The sequence below is a fragment of the Convolutriloba macropyga genome, chromosome 5, assembly GCF_964194025.1.
Source record: "Convolutriloba macropyga chromosome 5, txConMacr16.3, whole genome shotgun sequence".
NCBI classification, from domain to species: Eukaryota; Metazoa; Xenacoelomorpha; order Acoela; family Convolutidae; genus Convolutriloba; species Convolutriloba macropyga.
The window spans coordinates 10,860,691-10,882,612 of NC_134472.1; the positions used below are offsets into that span (position 1 = coordinate 10,860,691).

Here is a 21,922-nt window from a genome sequence, read left to right on the forward strand (position 1 = left end):
TAACTAAACAACGGTCAGAAACAGCTTTTTTCTAAAAAAAAAACGTTCAGAAACGTTGATTTCTACTATTTAGAACGACCAAAAACTGTCCTCTCATTAATACAACGCGCAAAAATGATACCCTTCTATGTCAAAAGACGATCAAAACCGTTCAAGATGAAATGTTAGAATTTTGATTCGAGTTGAAGACCTAAACTCAGTATTATTAGAAAGTTTAATTTACCAAATTAATCTGACAACGGTAAATTGATTAAAGTCACCAATACTGATATAACTGAATCTTAAATAAGTGGTGCTGTGAATCAAAACTTGGTTCAAACTGATTATTATAGATAACTATTATTAGAGTTAGATTAATTGATGTAAAATCTTCCCAGCATGTATTAAATGATTATGATATCTCCGGAAGTGTGAATGATTTCTTAGAAAATTGCAAATGCATTCCATCTATGGTTCCTTTTGCGACTGATTTGCAGAAGCAAACCATATTGGGTAACCCTTGCGACCCCCATTATAATTCATGGTGCTAACATTAGTTTTGCATCTTGACTTTTTCACACGGATAATGGGTATATATACAGCTAATTTTAGTCCTTTTTCATCCCCAAATTCAAAGCACCATCTTGATCTAATAATCAGATCTCTCCTCTTGTTATTCTCTCATTCTGAGAAATTAATTTTTTTTACTTAGTTAAAAACGCTTTTTATTCTGCTTGCGAAAACCCATAACCCAACAGGTTATGGGCCCAGAAATTTTCTAAGTCTTAAAACTAATTTCTAAAACAAAACTAATTTGTTGTTGACAGTCATAATCTTCTTCTGCTTAGTACCTTTTCTTTTCACAACTGTTTTGCCTGCTCAAACTACGATGGATCAACAGACAGTGAAGCTGCTAACCTACACAGGAAAGGCACAGGACTTTCCAATCTGGAGCACAAGATTTGTGGCAATTATGCAGACGAAGGGACTCTACAAATCACTACTTGGGACAGAGGAGCAACCCAACGAGCCTGCACCACTAGCCAATGGGGCGAGCAATGATGAAAGAAGAACCACAAGGTGCTGAAGGATGCATATGAGAAGAAAATTGCAGTTATCAAGGAGAAATGGAACAATGTGTGGTGCCATCTGGCACTGACTCTAGATGCAACAACATTGATGCTCATGAGACATGACTGTGTGGGAGATGACGGCATCGGAGATGGAGAAAAGGCTTGGAAGCTTTTGCAAGAGAGATTTCAGTGAGTGGAGACGCCGAGAGTGGTGACCTTATGGAACAGCTTGCTCGACTGCAGCTCGAGGATGCTGAGGATTTTGATAGCTTCTTCATCAGAGGACAGGAGTTGCTCACAAGGCAACAAGAAGCAGGGGAAGCAGTCTCAGAGACCCTCTTCAACGCCTTGGTCCTCAATGGTCTGCCAATGAGGTATAAAAACTTTGTTATACAGGAAAGCTTTAACTCGGCAACAAACTTCACAGAGTTGAGGAAAAGGCTGCAGAACTTCCATAAGAGCATAGCACAGAGACACAAGGGACAAAGTGGTCAGTGGCACTGGCAGTGAAGCGTGACTTCAGGAAGGGACTCAAGAAAGGGAACTGCTTTGTGTGTGGGATCCCTGGACACTTTGCCAAGGACTGCAGGAGGAAAGAGACAGCACAATGCAGCAAGGGTGGTGAGTATGGTCACCTAGACAGGGCATGCAGGAGACAAAGAGATGGAGGCAAACAGGAATCAGTGGCAATGGGTCCAACATTGGCTTCAGCAGACGAGGAATACTGGGCAGCTCTTACCCAGTGGAAGACAGCAGGCATGCTAGTGGACAGTGGTTGTACAGATCACATAGCGACGAACATCAATGCGTTCCTGGACTTTGTGCCCATACAATCAGTGGTCCAAAATCCCAACGGAGAGGCTTCCAGTGTGGTGAGCAGAGGCTGTGCGAGGATCAGCATACTCTCAAACAAAGGGGAATTCCAATGCGAACTCAAAAATGTTTTGTGTGTGCCGGACTATTCTTCAAACCTCCTATCAGTTTCAAGATGCACAGAGTGGGGACATAGCTTCATTTTCAAGAAAAGAAACAGCTGCATGAAACTCCAGAAGGGAACTCGGGTAAAACTAACACAAGAAAATAGTTTGTTTTACTTACACTGCAGCGTTCTAGAATTCAAGACGAGTTCCAACAGCGTAAAACTTGACAGTGCAAGGAAGTGGCACAGACGTTTGGGTCATTTGAATCAAGCGGATGTGGTCAGGAATGCACCAGAGACAGTGGAGGAACTCTGTGATGTATGCAATGTGTGTGCATTGGCCACGACCACAAAGACTCCAGTACCAAGAATGGCAGAGACCCAAGCAGAAGAGAAGCTGGAGAGGGTGTTCACAGACGTGATGGGACCTTTCAGAGTAGATTCACTGTCAGGGTTCCGGTTCTGCATTGTGTTTGCAGACTGGTACACGAAGTTTGTGTTTGTGGACTTGCTTAAGGCAAAGAGTGAAGCACGGGCCAGCCTGAAGAAATTTGTTCTCAGTGTGAGGACGCCCAAGAAGCTGAGGCAAGACAATGCGAAGGAGTTTCTCTCAGGGCAGTTCAAGACATATTGCTTAGATGCAGGCACTCTACAGGAGAAGACCATACCAGAGACGCCACAACAGAATGGGTTAGCTGAGAGGTGCAACAGGACACTGCTGGAGATGGCAAGATGTTTGCTCATTGACTCAGAACTTCCCAAGATGATGTGGGGAGCAGCAATTCTTCACGCAGCAAGGATCAAAAACTTGCATGTCAGACGAGGAGAGGAAAAATGCCCAGCAGAGCTGATGAGTGGTATAAAACCTAAGCTTCCAATTAGTAAATTATCTATTTTTGGTTGCACAGTCTTCATGAGGAAGAGGGACAGAGACGTCAGCAAACTTGAACCCAAGGCACTGGAAGGAAAGTTTGTGGGTTACAATGAAGGAGAAAACGGATACCCGGTGTACATACCCAACGCACGCAAGGTTGTGGCAGTTCGAGATGTGATCATCAAGGAGTCCGAAGTGGGCTCAATCCCTGACAACACAGAGACGTTCGACCTACAAGATGAGGGGTCACAGCAATGGGGATCTGCCACGCAGATGATGGTCATCAAGACGATGGCAACAAAAAGGAGCAGGGCACATCTACTGCAATAAAGGAAGAGTGGCATGACGCAGAGAGCGTGAAAACACAAGAAACGAGACTGAGACGAGATGCCTCAGATGTTGAGGAAGCAGCACTGGATGAAGAATCTAGTGCATCAAGAGGGAGTCCCAGAGACTCTGAGTCACTGGAAGACAGTGAAACGGAGGACTTCTCACAGACAGTTGTTTTCTTTGAAGAGGCACTGGAGCAAGCGGACAGGGCAGAGCCCAGACGAGGGACACGAGCAAAGAATGTTACGCAATTTTTTGGAGAAATCAGAACCCATCTTGCTGTGACTGAGGGTAGCTATGTGGATCCCAAAACAGTCTACGAAGCCAAGCAAGCTGACGAGTGGGACCAGTTGTACCGGGCAATGAATGACGAGCTCAAGGCACTCCAAGACAACGAGACTTGGGACATAGTGAGACCACCCACAGACAGGGACGTCATACCGGGCAAATGGGTCTACAATTGAAATTGGGACCCAGTGGTCAATTAGACAAATACAAAGCATGCTATGTGGCAAAAGGCTTCAAATAAATAAGTGGAAGGACTGGACTACTGTGAGACTTTTGCGCCTACCTGTAAGCCGGAGACATTCAGGATTCTATTCTACTTCAGCTATCAGCGAAGCAGGGCCATGTGATGCACCACTTTGATGTCAAGACTGCTTTCCTGCACTCAGCAATCGAGGAAGAAGTGTATCTGAATCAACCACAGGAGTTTGTAAAATGCGGATCAGATGGGGAGAAGTTAGTGTGTCGACTAAATAAATCAATTTATGATTTGAAACAGGCTGCTAACAACTGGTACAAAGAGCTGGCAAACTTCCTACTGAGACAGGGGTTCACCAGAAGCAGGAACGATCACTGCTTGTTCCCAAGATCAGAGGCAGAGGATCACACCTTCATGTTGGTCTGGGTTGACGACATCATAGTAGCATCAAGAAGTATGACAGTGATCTCCGATGTCAAGAAGGCACTAGAGGCAACATTTGACATGGAAGACAGAGGGAGACTACACCGGTTTCTGGGCCTTAAAATCAGACAAGAAGAGGGCAAAGTCACATTCGACCGAGAACGCTACATAGAAACCGCTTGAGTGGTTTCAAATGGATCAATACAAACCCTCAAGAAATCCAGCTGATTTGAATTTGAAACTTTAGACAACACAGAACGGAGACGAAGAAGTGGACCAGAGGATCTACACAAGCTTGGTTGGATCACTTCTTTATCTGGCCAAAAAGACGAGGCCAGAAATCATGTTCACAGTCAACATTCTTCCCAGGCACATCAACGCACCTACCAATCAACACTGGCTATGCGGAAAACGAATTCTGCGATATCTTCAAGGCTCAGAAGGTTTAAAACTTACTTACACAAAAGAGGCTAGTTATGAATTAGTGGGGGAAAGTGATGCAGACCGGTCTGGAGATGTGAACAACATAAAATCAACAACGGGCTATTACTTCAAGCTCAACGGACGTGGCGCAGCACTCAGCTGGGGTGGCAAGAAGCAGGCCACAGTTGTTTTTTCTTCATCAGAAGAAGAATATCAGGGCATGGCAGCAGCAGTTCAGGAAGCACTCTACCTGAAACAATTCTAGAGGATTTTGGCATCCGACAGAAACGTCCAATAGCAATTGGAGAGGTCAACCACAGTTGTATCAGACTTTTCCCAAACCCAGTCATGCAAAAGAGGAGCAAGCACATCGAGACAAAGTTTCATTTCATTCGGTGCAAACGGATGGACTATTTCAATTCATTACGTTCCTACAGACAAAATGGCAGCCAACATCTTCACAAGGTCCTTAACCGTTCCGAAAGTGGAAACATTCAGAGCAGTTTTGATGGGAACAGACTCTACGCAATCAGCTCAAGTCTGAATGGGGGGTGATAGAATTTTAATTCGAGTTGAAGACATAAACTTAGTGTTATTAGAAAGTTTAACTTACCAAACTAATCTGACAGAGGTAAATTGATTAAGGTCACCAATACTTATATAACTGAATCTTAAAGAAGTGGTGCTGTGAATCAAAACTCGGTTCAAACTGATTATTATAGATAACTATTATTAGAGTTAGATTAATTTATGTAAAATCTTCCCGGCATGTATTAAATGATTATGATATCTCCGGAAGTGTGAATGCATTCCTAGAAAATCGCAAATGCATTCCATCTATGGTTCCCTTTGCGACTGAATTGCAGAAGCAAACCATATTGGGCAACCCTTGCTACCCCCATTATAAATCTTGGTGCTTACATTAGTTTTGTATCTTGACTTTTTCACACGGATAATGGGTATATATACAGCTAATTTTTTAGTCCTTTTTTATTCTCAAATTCAAATCACCATCTTGATATAATAATCAGATCTCTCCTGTAAATCTCTAAATTCTACTGTAAAATATCATTTTCGTTTTTCTCTCATTCTGAGAAATTAATTTTTTCTACTTAGTTAAAAACGATTTTTATTCCGCTTGCGAAAACCCAAAACCCAACATGAACAAAAAAACATGAGGGTTTTTACCATTTTTCACTTAAAATAACAATCAAAGACTATAAACACTTATGTTTTTTTTTGCAAAATTTCAACAAGTTTTCAACAATTCCATGAAAAAAATTTTTTGGTCCAGCATCAGCCGAGATCTCCTTCTGTAGATAGAATAAAAGATAAAAGCAAAAATGAAGAAATTGCTCCCCGACATATGAAGTTAAAAAACAGGATATTATGATAATGAAATCTTTCGATTATCGGAATTTAGAGCTGAGGAGATTGGACTTCAACCAAACGTAGAGTAAAACATAGATATTGACCAAGCTTCAATAAATCATTTAGAACAACTATTGGGGGCTAGGAGGGCGTCAAAAAACCAATAAAATGCCAGAAAACAGTTGTGACAAAATTATCACTTCAATTTATGGACGAAGCGGGGAGAAAAAGTGATATAGTTTAACATTTGGACTCAAAACTTACTGCAATGACCAGGATCTCTGAAAACAATTCATCTAATGGTACGTGTGTAACGAGCTATTAGAACTCATTTTGGCCTGTGCAAAAAAATTGCAGCATCGAACGTTTCAAAGCGGTTGCGTTTCATTTATTTTTACGTCACCAACGAACAGAAAATCGATTTTACGTATTTAATCATTGATATATGCGTAAATTATACACTTTCAAAACTCTCTAAAGACAATCGTTTTGCCATAAGCATCTACAAAACGTTTCAATTTTGTTTGAAAACAAAGGATTGTGAGAATAGACTAAGGAAAAAACCCCATCAGATAATCATCCCCTAATCCATCAATAATGTTATCAATCTTATTTCCTTATGACAAAAGTTGCTAAATTTTTTCATTTGTTCCTTTATCCTGACAGCAAGTTAGCTGTCTTAGAAAAAAATGGACAACATTCCTGTGCAGTCATCAGGTGGCGCTTCCTCAGGTGTGTTTAATTCAAGCTTCCAACAGCAAATCGATGATCTAGGGGGAAAATCACAGGTTTGACTTCAAAAAAGTGTTGGCAAATTTACAAACTCGAAAAATTTGACAGCTAACAACATGAAATGACTGAGAGGCTACGTGCGCATGAGCGTCATACAAGCAAAGATTGTTTGATTATTTGCAGCTCCCTCCCCTTCGGCCCAATTGATTGGAAACGCTTTGAACTTTAGTTTTGATAATCTTCGAATTAGTTAATCTGAAGATAGAGTAAAAAATTGTCATGTTGTCCCAGGTACCGGGGGCACAGGAGGTTTGCTTTGGTTATTTTTAGATTTATTCACTTTAGAGAAAAAAAATTGGGCTTATTTCTGACGACCAAAACTGAAAAAAAAGAATCACGTTATTGGCAGAAAAGTTTTTTTTTCATTGAAATATAATCTAAATGTGAAATTGAGCCAAAAGCTGAAGCGTCTGGAAAAGAATTCATTATGTCAACCAAGAATTGTAGCGTATCAGTTCTTGTCAAAAAAGTGACAGTTCAACATCATTTGTTCCTGTTAACATTCTGTACCTGGCAATTGTCAACCCTAGAGCTATTTAAAATTCTTATTTTAGAAGCAAACATTAAGCGAAAGTTGATCTGGACGATAGCTCTGATAAGACTTTCACTAAATAACCTGATTCTAAGAAAGTTGTCAATAAAAGACAGCAAAAAAGCAACATGGCTGTGGTCATAAGGATTTCTGTTTTGCTTTTATCTGCCCCAACTTAAAATAACAAGTTTTCATTTCAGAAATATTATTTCCAACGCAAAGAAGTACAAGTTTTCATCTCAGAAAATTAATTTCCAACGCAATAAATTACTTGAAATTTCTTCAGAGCAGTTCCCGAGGTTGTGGAAATTTCATAATTCACCTTAGGCAACGACAAGGTATGTGTCGATTTGTTCAAAAATTTTTTCTGCGGTTGGATCTGAGTTGACAGCTACTTCCACAAGTCAAAACTAGTTTTCAGAAGATCAATACCGTGTTAATAATTTTATTCTCAAAAAGCTAGAAATTTTGATTGTTGCTGTGCTTAGAGTACTATTTAATAATTGCATCAGGAAGCGCGTGTTTACGGAATGTTTGAAATCCCTTTAAAAATCGGGACAGTTTGTTGATCCGAACAATTTTAGGCCTATCTATATTTTTCCTCATTGCAGTCAAAAACACTACAGCTTCAGAAGAAAAAGTTTCACCATCAACGCTCTAGTCGTGCTAACGTCTGAAATACAGTAGTCATGGGAAATGAAGAACCCAAGAAATGAGCAACTTTTCTGGGTTTACAAAAAGCCTTTGATACAGTGAACCATAAACACTTGCTTAATGTAGTTCTTGATCTGGGCGTCTGAGGGCCAGTACTAGAACTCATGTCTTCCTATCTATCAACCACAATTCAGACAGTTGGAATAGGTTATCAATTATCAACATGGGAAACTATTGGGGTTGGGGTTCCACAGGGTTTAGTTTAACATCTTCTACTTTTCTTTTTATTTACATAATTGAGATGACTCAATTTTACAATTGTCTTGGCATTATACTATTTGCCGATGGCATGGTTCTTCTAAGGAACGAAATGAACAAAAATTATACATTATGTCGTCGGTTGGTTGAATAATAAATCAATGACATTAATTTATAAAAAAAACCGTGAATATTGTTTTTTATTAGAGGTATGAGGAGTAATGAAAAAAAACTGTTCTATCAAAATATATGAGGAAACTTTTGAACGAAGACCTGTACAAATGTACATTGGAGTATTTTATCGACAATCATTAGAAACAGACCGAACATTTTCTATGCTTAATTGAAAAAGTGAACAAATTTAAATCTTCGTTTTATTGCTTCAAAAAAATTGTTGATTTTTCACAGTTAGTATTTTAGTATAAGGTATTTTTCTCAACAGATTGCTCAATTTGATGTGCGTATGGTACGGCCTGCAAAATAGCCCTAGAGCCCCTGGAATCTAAATTTATTATTTTGGTTAGAGTTATTTGCGGTTTGAGAAAACGCGGTTCAATTCCTACTGTGAGAGAACGCAGTCAGATTGTAACTGTAAAGGAACTGCATTTGACGGAAATTTGAAAGTTATTAATCATAGTTTTGAGAAATGAGGGCCATGGTTGGAGGAAATTGAATCAACGCGTTGTGTTGAACTTGAAAGGGTATCAATAACGAGAAGTACATGTACCTCTCTCAAACCATCTAATAACACATCTGGTTGTAGTTTTAAAACTATTGGCGTAAGGGTAAAGAAAATGTTCAACATCATGCTCAAGTACAATCCCAACTTGCATTGCAAAAAGTATAAAAGAATTGAGCAGAAACAAACTGGAGAATTTTATCCTTATGTGTGTTCAATTTTGCATTCAAGGAAATGCTGAACTTCCTTCAAATGTTACTGATCATTATTTCTTAATGTTTTTTGTATATCCGTTATTTGCCAAGTAATGGAAATTTGTTAAATTTGAAGAAAGCTATCTGTCCAAGTACCTCTAAACTGCTTCAAGGCGTCACTAGACTAGGTTTCTTTGATTCCCTGAAGCCTATTGATGAGGTGTTGGAACTGAGTGATGTGTTTGTGCTGAGTGGATAACATGTCCTGAGCTTCGGAAAACCAATTTAATTTAATTGAACTTAATTTCGTGGTACAGGAAAAAATGACATTTTGCGAAACAGTCTGATATTTACTGACAATCACTCACAAACTCACTAACAACTGACTCATCGGCGACGTCAATGAAAGGTTCTCTGATTGAAGGAACTGTGAGTTTAGTGCAGTAAATTGCTCTAAAAACGGACAACAAAAGCAACAGGAATGAGTTGTTAATTCGATTGTAAATTAGTCTCTATTCAGACGGATCTGTAAATCTTCAATTATCTTTTAGTTTTTGTACATCGAGGCCATTTTAGTATTCATACTTAATTTAAACCAGCTACTTTCAGTTATTCTCACGACCGCGACACTGAAAATTCAGAAAAGATATAATTTGACAATTTTGTTTTAACAATTTACTGCCGTCTTTCAAAGAACTTGCGGAAAACTTTTCATTTCATATTAGAAAATTAAAAAGCAAAATGAGGCCAGTTCTTGGTAGTGCTCGTTGTGCTGAAATTTTTGGCGGTGTGAGTAAGCAATGGCCTCATTAAACAAAAAAATAACATTCAAAGTCAGTATCTGGAGTTTTCATAAATATAATGGAGCTCCATAAGTATAATTGAGCTAAAGTTTTATGAGAAAACGATCAAATGTTTTCATCGTCTAAAAAAGCAAACAAATAAACAAAAAATGTTTTGTAAAAATTTAGATGAAGGCGTATACTCTCGCCATAATCAATCAATTTACCTGCCCAATGACCAGTGGGACATCTTAAATCTGGACCATCTTATCTTTCGAAAAGAAAGAAGAGCCTATGAAATAGCATACGAAGTTCACTTTCGAAGGAAACCACTCTATTACCTGATAACCCTCGTCTCACCAATAGTTATCAACTATCTGCTCTCTGGGCTGGCATTTTTCCTTCCCTCAGATGACGGTGAAAAGTTATCATTTGGGGTAACAATTTTACTGGCTCAGATTGTAGCTGTATCTGCGATGAGTGACATCTTTCCAGCCAGTTCTACAAGCATACCCCTACTGCTCTACTTTGTCAGTGGAGTCACTCTTCATATGGCCATCATGTGCTTTGAGTCAGTCATAGGTAAGTATTTGATTATGAGATCATGGTTCAAAAATATCTATTATCAGACAGATCCGATGATCACGCAATACTTTTTTCATGATAAGGTTAGTGGTAGACATTGAGAATGATAAACAATTGTCTAATTTTGCTCTGATCATGAACTTGAACCTCGGCCCTATCCGTTTCTTGCCGTTTTCATTTATAAAAGTTCCCGGAAAAAAATGCTGTGTGCTATTTTTGAGATTCAAAGACAAAATTTGCTGTTTCACATTTTGTTTTCTTACAGAAGTAGGCAAACGGGGCGTGGGATATTATTCGAAAGCTCGGAGCTCGGTTGGGCAAATCTAGCTTTTGTATCCATTAGGCAAAATTTTAAAGTCAACTTTTTGGGTACATTATGCGGAAAACAATAATATCAAATAAGGACGGCACTTCAAAATCCACATGACGCTATAAAATTCTCAAGCGTCCCTAATAACTTTCTTAACATGAAACAGTGTAGATAAACTTTGTAAACTGTTTTAATTTCAAACACTTCGGATGTATCCGAGAAGACGACTTTGTTAAAAGTTACTACAAGTGAAGAATTTATTTCTTTTTTATAAAAAAGCTTTACTCTTTATAACTTAAAAGTGTGGCGCAGGAACTTTGAGCTAAGTTGGCACAACTGTCTGATAGAACTCGGTTGAAATTTTGCAAACTTACAATTTTGAAAACCCCTTTTTCTGGGTTTTTGTTAGCTATTTATAAGTTACGACAATTGTTAAGCCACTTTAGTACATTCTAGCGTCAGGCGGATTTTGAAGTACCGTTCTAAAGTGTTATAATTGGTTTCTGACTACTTTCCACAAAAAAATTAGTTGAAAAAATTCGCTTGATGGCTAAAAAATCCGCTTCGCTTAATCGACCTTTCGCCAATTATCCCATCCCCAGACCAACAGCGTTATAATCCTAAAGTTGTATCAAAGCGGCGTGAATTCAAGTTCTTTTCAAAACTAACGCCATAGAGAAATTAACTGTTCTGCTGCCAGATTAACCAGATTTTCCAAAAGTGAACAGAAAAGAAATACCAAAATGCCAGAAAAAATTTTGATGGTAATCAAGTTGAACAAAAAAAATAACAGTCTGCGATAATCAGGCACGAAACAGCCAAGGAAAGAACGAAAAATTTTGTTGTCTAGGGAATTCGACTGACCCCCGATTTTAAAATGCTCAAATACTTTGTTTTTACTTCAGATATATTGCAGAAAACGAAACATTTTTTTCTGAACATAGACACATAATTTCGAATAACTTCCATAGAATTAAAAAGAAAAATTCTTTATATGAGAAAAGCATGTAAAAGCAGACCGGACTCTTTTTTAACACTTGAATATTTTGAATTTTTTTCGAAAACATTTTTTGTTCTGTTTAGGTCTCTGCATGCTTCTAAAGTTATCAAAGAAATGCGTTCAAGAATGTTTATTTGAAGAATATAAGTTTTTATATATAAAACAGGGTTAATAAAAATGTTCGGTTTCAATATATTCGTGAAAATTATTCAAGCAACGTTCCCCAGTCTTTAATTATTCGAGCAACGTTCCCCAATTATTCAAGCAATGTTCATTTCATACTTGTTATCAAATATATAGGATACTCAATGAAGAGAACACTATGATGTGTCTGCTATTTTCAATGAATTTCCTTTATGCTAATCGCTTCTAACTGTTTTATAATAATAATAAAAATAAAAGAAGAGCTTTGAAGTAAGGGCAGAAATTTGACTATTTGGTTACGAAATTTGCCAAAATTCAAATGGCAAAACATTTCCCAATTGTGTAACGAATCTTCTCTTAATGTGAGTCGGAATAACAAACTATTTATTATCTTTTGTGATTCTTAGAAAGAAATGGTTTCCCAAAAAAAGTGTACCATCGTCAAATAGAAATAGGCTGACAACTGAGTTAGAATTGTTTCAACTAAAAGGAACAAATTTCATTCTTTATAAAATCTGAAAAGACAAAAATTTTAGTAATGACTTTTGTTGTTATATATTTTAAGAGGAGATCAGAGTGATCGGAGATCAAATTTTGTATTTTAATGGGCATCATATTACCCGATCAGCGTAAAAGTTTGGTTTAAATATGCATCTTACAAATCAATTTCGATCATGTACTTGGAAAGCCTCGTTTACATGTCCCCTAAAACTTATCATGTTGTATTCTTCATTTTCTCCGAAAGATGTTTGCCTCATAAACGTGAAACAAAATTGTTTCCGTCAATAAACATGCAAATTCTTCTTCTCCTGTTGTGTGAGCTATTAGTTTTTGCTGACAGATTTCTTCCGAATTTCTTCAATGAATTGCTACAGGATTGCTAATGAAAAGGCTTTCAAAAGCAACAAACCACAGTTTTTAAATTCTTTTCTTTTCCACTTCTTTTTCGATTGATCTCAGCTGTTTTGTATAATTTTTGATTACCTTAGTTTTCCTGAGATTTTGATTTTAATCAAAGTATCTTGTTTATGATTGCGTCATCTTACATCAGTTTTGAAAACTTTCTCTTTTTCCAAGTCTAGCAGCAGCTAGTTTAAACTTTGAAAAATTGCAATTTATTCAATTTATTTATTCGATGACTCAATTGAACTTATATGAGTTGTTCGCAATTATATTTTTTACTGAAATAATTAGTTTTAATTGCTTAATTGCTGAATATTTATTTTTGTGTGTGTTATGCACGTTGTGATATCCCCAACTGTATAGACACTCTCTCGTACCGCAATTCCACCTCAAGTTTGTATACTGGATTCGAGGCGCGAATCCAAGCTTTGGTTAATTCGTGTGATTACCTCTTTCAGATTTACTTAACAATCGCGGCACGATTGCACATGAAATTATTGAGTACGGAATTCCTTGTCGAATCCACTTAGATTAGTTTATAGTAGGAAAACAGGGAAAATTGAGAACAACTGAATTCGATATTAAGATTCAGACGAATGAATAAATAGTCAAAAGTGGGGGATGTGAACAATCTGAATTATTGACTTTTTAGTCGGCGGTAAATTACTTGTAGGTGAACTATGACTTATAGCCTGACAAGGGCAAACATAAAATAATTTAGTACAAATTAATAAACATGAACTTAATATGGTACAACCGTACCACATATCCTTGGCTCGAGCAAAGTTTTAAACTGTATCAGTGTAAAATTTATGATAATATTAACATATGTACTGGTTATTATAAATAATAAGAAATGTGAGCAACAACAGATAAGTGACGAAGTAACAGTGGACATGAGGTTCAAATGCAGGAGAAAACTAAATCAATGCAAACTTTCAACATTTACGGTAAAATATATGCATGCAATATAAATTAAGGCACAACCGCAATGCAAATCCCGCAAAAGTAATAACGTAAAGAATATGGTTACATGAGCAACATCAATTTTAACGAAAGTACATTTAACACGAACACGGTGAAGTAGCGAACATCAACATGGAATGAATGGAAAAGTTATACGAATCCATATTTAAATGAACAATTACAGAATTGAAATTTGAACAATTTAACAAATTTAGTCTAAAAGTTTTAACTCAAATTTGGTTTTCTGTGTCAAAGACACTCATACTAATCTCTCTTGCATAGTCCTCATATTCGTAGCTCTTAGGAGACCGTGTTCCCACTGGAGGAGGCGCAAGAGGGCTCACTATTTGCAGCTCGTAATATGTATCAGGAGCAGGGGGCTGTGTTGCTTCTTCCTGAATGATGGTCTCTATAACTGGATTCGTTGATTTTTGTTTCTTAGAAACAGGAGCAGCTGAATTGTCACTTATTGAGCACACCGAACTCTCAAATCCGAAGTAATCTGGAGCGCGACGATTACGTTTATTTCGAGAGGTTGAAGGGGAAGCAACAGAGGATGTCACTGAAGAGTTAGCAACAGACGAGGTATTGGATGTATTCAAATTTTCGGACGTATTTCGAGAACGCTTTCCTCCTGCTTGAGGCTTTCTAGGTTTTTGAGACGCCATTGGCTTAGAGATGTTACTATTTGCTGAGGAGACTCCCGATGCTGCATCGGATTGAGTTGGTCGATGACGGATTTTAATTTCGCCGCGAAATTTCTTCTTTAATTCTTTTGTATGTTGAGAAATTTTCTCCTCCGTGGTTTTCTCATATGGAAGGGGTCGTGGTTTGGCGTAATCGCAGAGATCAGTATTTCGTTCGGCGCGGGTGCCAAATTTAGCAATATCAATATTCCTGACACAGACTTCGGGTACTCCTGGTTCCTTAATAACCGTAGTGGTATCATATGTGCGGACAACTGTACTACCCGGGGCCAGGGTTTCCCATAATCCGCGGAGGTCCCGTTTGGTGTGCTTTGTGACTTTTCGAGCCAGTTTAAGATCCAGTGACTGCTCTGTCCGTGGAAGAGGATTAATAATTTAGGGATGCATGATGAAACGGGAGATAGATTTATTGTGATCTCCATTATAACGGCGTCCCGCGTCTACCTGTGCTTTCCTCATCGCCTCATCGATCAATATATCGCTCCGATCCCCCGTCACCCATCCATTTTCGTCCAAGTAATCTTCAACAGGGACGGTATCGGCATCTAAATAGTGGTGAAGAATGTTTCCATATGATAGATTAATTGATTTGGGTATTGTACTTATATTACTTAGTGGTGTGTTTGTCTTTCTTGCAATTGTGCTTGGAAAGGTGTTACGTTTGTTGTCTTTTGTTTACATATACGTAATTGATATGTTATTGACCTTTTGCTTCTTTAATTGTCATTGTTTTATTTCTATTGTCTAATTTCATGCAGCTTAAGCGTCTTTTAATAGTTTGTATCAAACGCTCCAATAAGCCTATAGCTCTATGATCGTTTGCAGGAGCAGTGAGTATGTTAATATTATGTTGTTTACAAAAATTTTTAACTTTATAACCTATTAGACAACGCGCTTGATCTAATCTAATATTTCGGGGAACACCGTGGATTTGAATGTAGTCGTCTAAAAATTTAAGAACATTTGGTCCATTAGCTTTGTCAAATACTTCTACAGTGGGATATTTAGAAAAACGATCAATACATGCAAGAAAATAAATATCTTGATCTTTTTCATTTGTGATAGGTCCTCCAAAATCAATTAGTATTTCTTCATTAGGCTCTGTACATTGTAGTAAAGGTTTCCATTTAGACGCCGGAACAACGGGCTTAAGATTCTTACCAATATCAGTATAAGGCTTGCACTGAGCCGCTTTTTTCAAAATTTCTCGGTGCATATAGGGCCAGAACGCGTATTGCCCGAGCGTTATCTTGCCTCAACTTCCCGGATGTGCTAAGTGGAGGCTTTCCATGACAGCGTCCTGAATGGAGTGCGGAATTGCTACTCGTTCGTCCACGCAAACACAGCCCGAGCGGACATGTAGGTCTCTCCAGTAGGAGAACATGTAAGGATTCCCTTCCTTACACCTTTGGGGATCGTTTTGAAGAATGCAGTCAGGTACTTCCTTCAGGACTGCATCCTTACTGGTGAGAACCGTCAAAAAGCCCTTCGTGAAGAGATGCGTGAGGTTGTTCTCGAAGACCTCTTCTTTTGACAGGTCCAAGTTTGGGGAAGTTTGACCTTCATTGGACGATTGGGTAGTATTCACTGCGGAATTAGGGGTAGACTGGAACGTGACCCGACTGTGTGTAGGGGGAGTTTGCGGCTTAGATGCTGAGCTGCTCATCGTGGAACTGTGGATTGAATGGATATGAGATGTATTTGACTGAGTATTGAAATGTGTTTGGATTTGAATTGGCGTTGTGCTGGTAGTAGAATGAGACTGGATTTGTGCTGCGTGTGCAGAGTTGTCAAGAAGCAACTGAGTGGTATTACGATTAATGGCAGAAAGCAATTTGGAGTAGTTTGTTATGCGAGGATGCGAGGCACGTGTGGAATGTGTGTGAGTGACGCTTTTAAAGTGCTGTGATTGACAGGTTTGTGGTGTGGTATTTACATAAATTGCAGCAATGGCGTCGCGAATGCGGGTAATTGTTGCTACCGCAAATTCCTCGTCATATTTGTTTGTAACTTTTGCTTCTTGATTTGGTTGGCAAGAAATTTAATCTACCAGCCCCATTTTTGCACCAGGTATATGTTCGATATTAAAATCAAAAGGTAAAAGACGATCAATCCAGCGTGTTAATCTACTATTATAAGATTTATTAGACCTATTTTCTTTCATAATTGAAAGTAATGCTCGATGATCAGTGATAAATGTGAATGATTTGCCAAATAAATAATATTTAAAATATTCTACAGACCACACTACGCCTAACAATTCTAGTTCATTAATACTATAGCGTTCCTCATTAGAGTTTAGGAAACGAGACGCGAATGCAACTGTATGCCAGCCCGTAGGCGAACGTTGTTCTAATGCTGCTCCTAGACCCGCTCTTGAGGCATCGCATTTGATCCGCGTTTCCAAATGAGGATTATAATGTGTATTTTCTGTGGCGTTTGCTACTTTATTTTTAATTGCTTTAAAGTGTGTGTCATGTTCAGTGTTCCAAATGAATTTTGCGTTCTTTTTTAAGAATGGGCGAAGAGGATGGCATAATTGAGATAAATTAGGAATGAATTTTCCCAGATAATGAACAGAACCTAAGAAAGATCGAAGTTGTTTTAAGATTTTAGGTGCTGATAGGGAAGCGATTGCCGCTGTTTTTGACTCAAGTGGAGCTATTCCCGATTGACTAAACTTCTGTCCTAGCCATTCAATTTCTGTTTTTGCAAAATGACATTTAGGTAAGTTTATCCGTAAATTATCCTCATCTAATTTCTTTAACTATTTGTAGACGAGTTTCAAGTGGTCTTCATTAGAACCACGGCTAACTACTATAATGTCATCCAGAAAACAATAAGTATTTTGAAGTCCGACTAAAGTGTAATCCATCACTTTTTGGAAAGCTGCTGGCATATCGGTCAAACCGTAAAAACCAGTAATAAAACGGTAGGTTCCAGTTCTCTCACCGCTAATAATATTAAAGTTACAGTGTTGAGCCGTTTCCGGATCTAATCTAAGTTGACTGTATGCGTACTTGAAATCCAATGTTGTATAATATGCTGTTTTTTGTGATGCGGATGTATTCAAATTTTGTTGAATCGTGTCAATCAAATTGTCAATATTTGGCATTTGAGATTTGTTTTTATGAATAGATTTATTAAAAATTTTGGAATCTAAAGCTAATTTAACTATTTTATCTCTTTTAACTGTAATTACTATAGGTGAAATAAAATTTTTTGTCTGAGCAACTGTTTAATTTTATGATGTGTTTTTTGTCAAGTAACTTTTTAAGTTCTATATTAACTAGTGGTTGTAAGTTAATTGGGACTCGTCGTCCTTTTTGATGTGTAGCTGTAAAGTTTTTATGAAATGTTGACTTTACTGAGTGTTTTAAAGATTTACCGACACGGGTGATGTGATCTGGAAAATCAAAAGAAATCTGCCTCTTGATTGGACATTGATTTTGATCAATATTTGCAACTTGTTTCATTTGTATAACAGAAAAGCCTAGCTTTGGAAGGAGATCTCATCCAATGATAGGTCGGTGGCCGTCTTCCACTACAGTTACATCAGCGCCCGTGGCTATCCAGTCATTATACTTTATTGATGTATTGATCACACCAACAATACTGATTATATCATTAGAAAAAGTTTTCAACTCATGTATTTTGGGTGACTGTACCCAATAGCTTTCGTTGCATTCGGACACCACGGTGTCCGCCAGACTTTTATTCACAATAGTACATACGCTTCCAGAGTCCACCAATGCTTTTGTGCTTGTATTTCCAACACAAATGACTAAATTTACGGGTTCTACCTCACGAGTGTCGGTTTTGATGGAAATTGCAGCTACACAGTTATCGTCGTAATCATCGTAGTCGGAGTCGTAATTGGCATCGTAGATGCTCCTCTGCTTTAGTAGTCTGCGTATATTGTTAAGTTGTTCCGCCGCCGTTGCTGAAGTACGTACTGTGGCCGCCTCAGAAACCGAGTCATCTACATAATTTACTCTAGGTTTTGGTTTACTAGTTTGTTTTGATTTGCGGCACACTTTTGCAAAGTGATTAGCAATTCCACAATTTTTACAAATTTTTCCACGGGCAAGACAGTTGTGTCTATGAGTAGGAGTCCAGCCATAGCCACAATTTGGGCAAATCGTAGGTTTGACGAACTAGTTTGTCGGTGCTCGGGATCTATTCCACGATCCCTGAACATTATTTATCGATTGACTTGAAATTTCATTTGTGGTGGTGGGAGTTGGAGTTCCAGAAATTTTCAATTGGTTTTGTATTCCCATTTCAATGTTCATCACAACCTCAAGAGCTTTTTTAGCCGTCCGTGTTCCTTTGAGTAGCTCCCTTTGGGTTTCGCCATCTTGCATATTAGCTATGAAGACATCCCGAATGATCGACTCCTCGTGACTTCCTAGATCACAGTTTAGAGACAACTCTCGAAGACACCCGTAGAACTTTTCCACAGGTTCTCCTTTCATTTGTTTTCTAGTGAGAAATATGTATCGATCAAATGTGATATTTCTTTGTTTAGTGAACACCCTATAAAGGCATTCCCAAAGAACTTTTGTTGTTACTCTATCGATCTGAATACTCGGTTCTTGAGAATCAAATCTTCGTCTCCCTTCCATTCCCAAGCTGAGGTATGTTAGAGAGACTGCTTTGCTATCACAATATTTCCAAGGTTTTCCTCCGCACAGTATGCCAACAAGTTCTATTTTTTGACAGCGGTTGAGCCACGAATTTTTGAGCTGTTCATTTCTGATACGTCGATCTCGTTCACTTTGAGCTGTGCTATTTTCGACATCATCCTCGTAAATGGGTTCTGGGGGTAGAGTGACCTTGTCCGGAGGATCTTCAAGGAGAATGTCAATTGAAATGCCTTCTTTAGCCATGATAGCCAATTTTAGCATGATCTGCCATCTATCCCATCGTAGTGGAGGTTCAAGTGTTGATTTTTCCCAAAAGGGCTCGATCCCAAGAAGTGCACGTTCTTTGGTTGCTGACTGCGCCATGTGATATCTCCAACTGTATAGACACTCTCTCGTACCGCAATTCCACCTCATGTTTGTATACTGGATTCGAGTCGCGAATCCAAGCTTTGGTTAATTCGTGTGATTACCTCTTTTAGATTTACTTAACAATCGCGGCACGATTGCACATGAAATTATTGAGTACGGAATTCCTTGTCGAATCCACTTAGATTAGTTTATGGTAGGAAAACAGGGAAGATTGAGAACAACTGAATTCGATATTAAGATTCAGACGAATGAATAAATAGTCAAATGTGGGGGATGTGAACAATCTGAATTATTGACTTTTTAGTCGGCGGTAAATTACTTGTAGGTGAACTATGACTTATAGCCTGACAAGGGCAAACATAAAATAATTTAGTACAAATTAATAAACATGAACTTAATATGGTACAACCGTACCACACACGTTCAAGTTAAGCATGTTCAAGTGGGTATGATTACGTGTCCGTAGGGTCTCGCCAGAGTTTTTTCACAAATCTGTTCGGACCGGGCAGCATTTTTTGTGATGGAGCCCAGATGGAGTTCTGTTGACGTAGTAACCCGGGTCGAGGTGTCACCGCTAAAAATCGCTAAAAGATGTAAGATTTGCGGTGAATTTGAGTAAAAGTGTAAGATTTGCGTTCAATGCGAAGAATGCGGTGAAAAAAAAACTTTTAAGCGGTGAATTTTTTTTTTCAGCGCTTAAGCGGTGAAAGAAAATTTTTCACCGCTACAAGCAGGATGCGGTGAAAAAAATTTTTCACCGCTACCACCAGAATGCGGTGAAAAAAAATTTTTCACCGCTACCAGCAGAATGCGGTGAAAAAAAAATTTTTCACCGCTAAAATCGCAAATCTTACAAAAATTTACCGCTCTAATTTCAACGCTTAACTTATATTCACAGGAAATATCATTGAAGTAAGTGACAGATGGCGCAGTGGATTACGAAATTGATCACACGCATGAGGTAGAGGTTCGAACCCTTGTACGGCAGTTTCTTTTTTGTAAGAATTCCGGTGAATGCGGTGAAAAAAAAATTTTCACCGCAAAATTCAACGCTATTCTTACAAAAATTCACCGCTTTCAGCGCATTCAACGCTAAAAGATGCGGGCGCTTTGCGGTGAAAAAAGTTTTTTTCATTGCTATTCACCGCTAATCTTACATTATTTTTTGTCAAAACCTCGAACCGGGAAAGAAGCGTTTCCACAAGGCACACGCCTGGTTTTGCTCCACTATAACCCCTGGCCGTCGACCAAAGTACCTATGGTACATGCTTTATTATAGTAGTAGCCTATAATTAACAGGTTTTAGACAAGAAGACGTCTGTAGACAAGAAAGTCTGAAACGTAGGGATAAGATAATAAGGCAGCTCAAAACAGGTAGATGTGGACCTAACGGTTTCCCTGAAATATTCACAATTGAATTAAGAACTACTCGAAGTCGGCTGAATCACTAAAACATATGTTAAATTGTGCTTAGTGCTTGGATTGAGTCAGAATGGCTGGCGCAAATGGATGGGACCAAAAACGAGACGATTTATTGCATCAAATGTCATAATTTTGATCGGATTGAAACCGTTCAAAGCTAAGCCGACCAGCAAGTATCTAGCATTCGGAGCCAAACGTCAATCAGAAACGAACAAGCTTGATAGTCTTCCCGAGGATCAAGATGAACACGAGTCATTCCGAGGCAACAACGAACTATTGCAGCAAAAGAGAGAAAACAACCAACTAAGGTGGAAATTCTTGGCTATGGTTGTTGACAGAATTCTCCTCATCATTCATATGTTTGTTGTTGTATCAAACTTGGGCTTCTTTACGTATAAGATTCTGTACTAAAGTCTATACTAAACACACATAAAATATAGCGCCTCCTTGTCTATAATAGTGGCAGCGACATACAATTATAAATTGCTCTTGAATGAAAATTTTAATTGATTCCCCCAGGATGAGGTGAGCGACCCAAACCAGCCCTGATCAGACCGATTTGGGTAGCGCACGGGGGGGGGGGGGACGAGGGGGAACCACAACCGCTCTACAGAGTCTGGCAGCACTATCTATGGTCTAGACTGATCGGAGCCCCGCCCACAGTCTGCATGGTCGGAGCAGGGTACTACCTATGGTCTGGACAGTCTGATGCCCAGAGTCCAGAGTCCAGATAGTCTGCTAATAGCGTGGTCTAGGGTCTGGATAGATGTGTTGTATGGTCTGAATAATCTGAAAAGAGCTCTCTACTGAGTCTGCAATGTCTGATTAGAAACAATTCCAGAGTCTGGACAGTCTGTTCAAAACCAGGAGGTTCAACCGAAAAAACGACTAGTCCCCCCAAAGAAGAGATAATTAACTCTTAAGGGGACTGCTTCCCAATAATACTTCGTGAACATCAAAGACAACGCTAACGAAAAAGTTTCGGTCATTGTTTTCGAGCTAAACATTTTCATTATTTCGAGTAAATAATTTAACTCAAGAACCCAAAAATAATACTTATAAATTAACTTATACTTTTCTGAAAAAAATTTTAATGATGA

General features: G+C 38.5%; 1 protein-coding gene across 3 annotated transcripts in view; it reads left to right on the plus strand.

Annotated features, from left to right (window-relative positions):
• The window catches only part of LOC142339788 (neuronal acetylcholine receptor subunit beta-3-like), a 50,281-nt gene extending 28,887 nt beyond the window's left edge, over positions 1-21,394 (plus strand). For all 3 annotated transcript variants that reach the window (XM_075390049.1, XM_075390048.1, XM_075390051.1), the window contains exons 4-5: positions 9,957-10,349; positions 20,875-21,394. In XM_075390049.1, coding sequence (XP_075246164.1) covers positions 9,957-10,349; positions 20,875-21,233 — 752 coding nt within the window. In that variant the 3' untranslated portion in view covers positions 21,234-21,394. The remainder of the gene's footprint in view (positions 1-9,956; positions 10,350-20,874) is intronic.
• Positions 21,395-21,922: the final 528 nt, after the last annotated feature.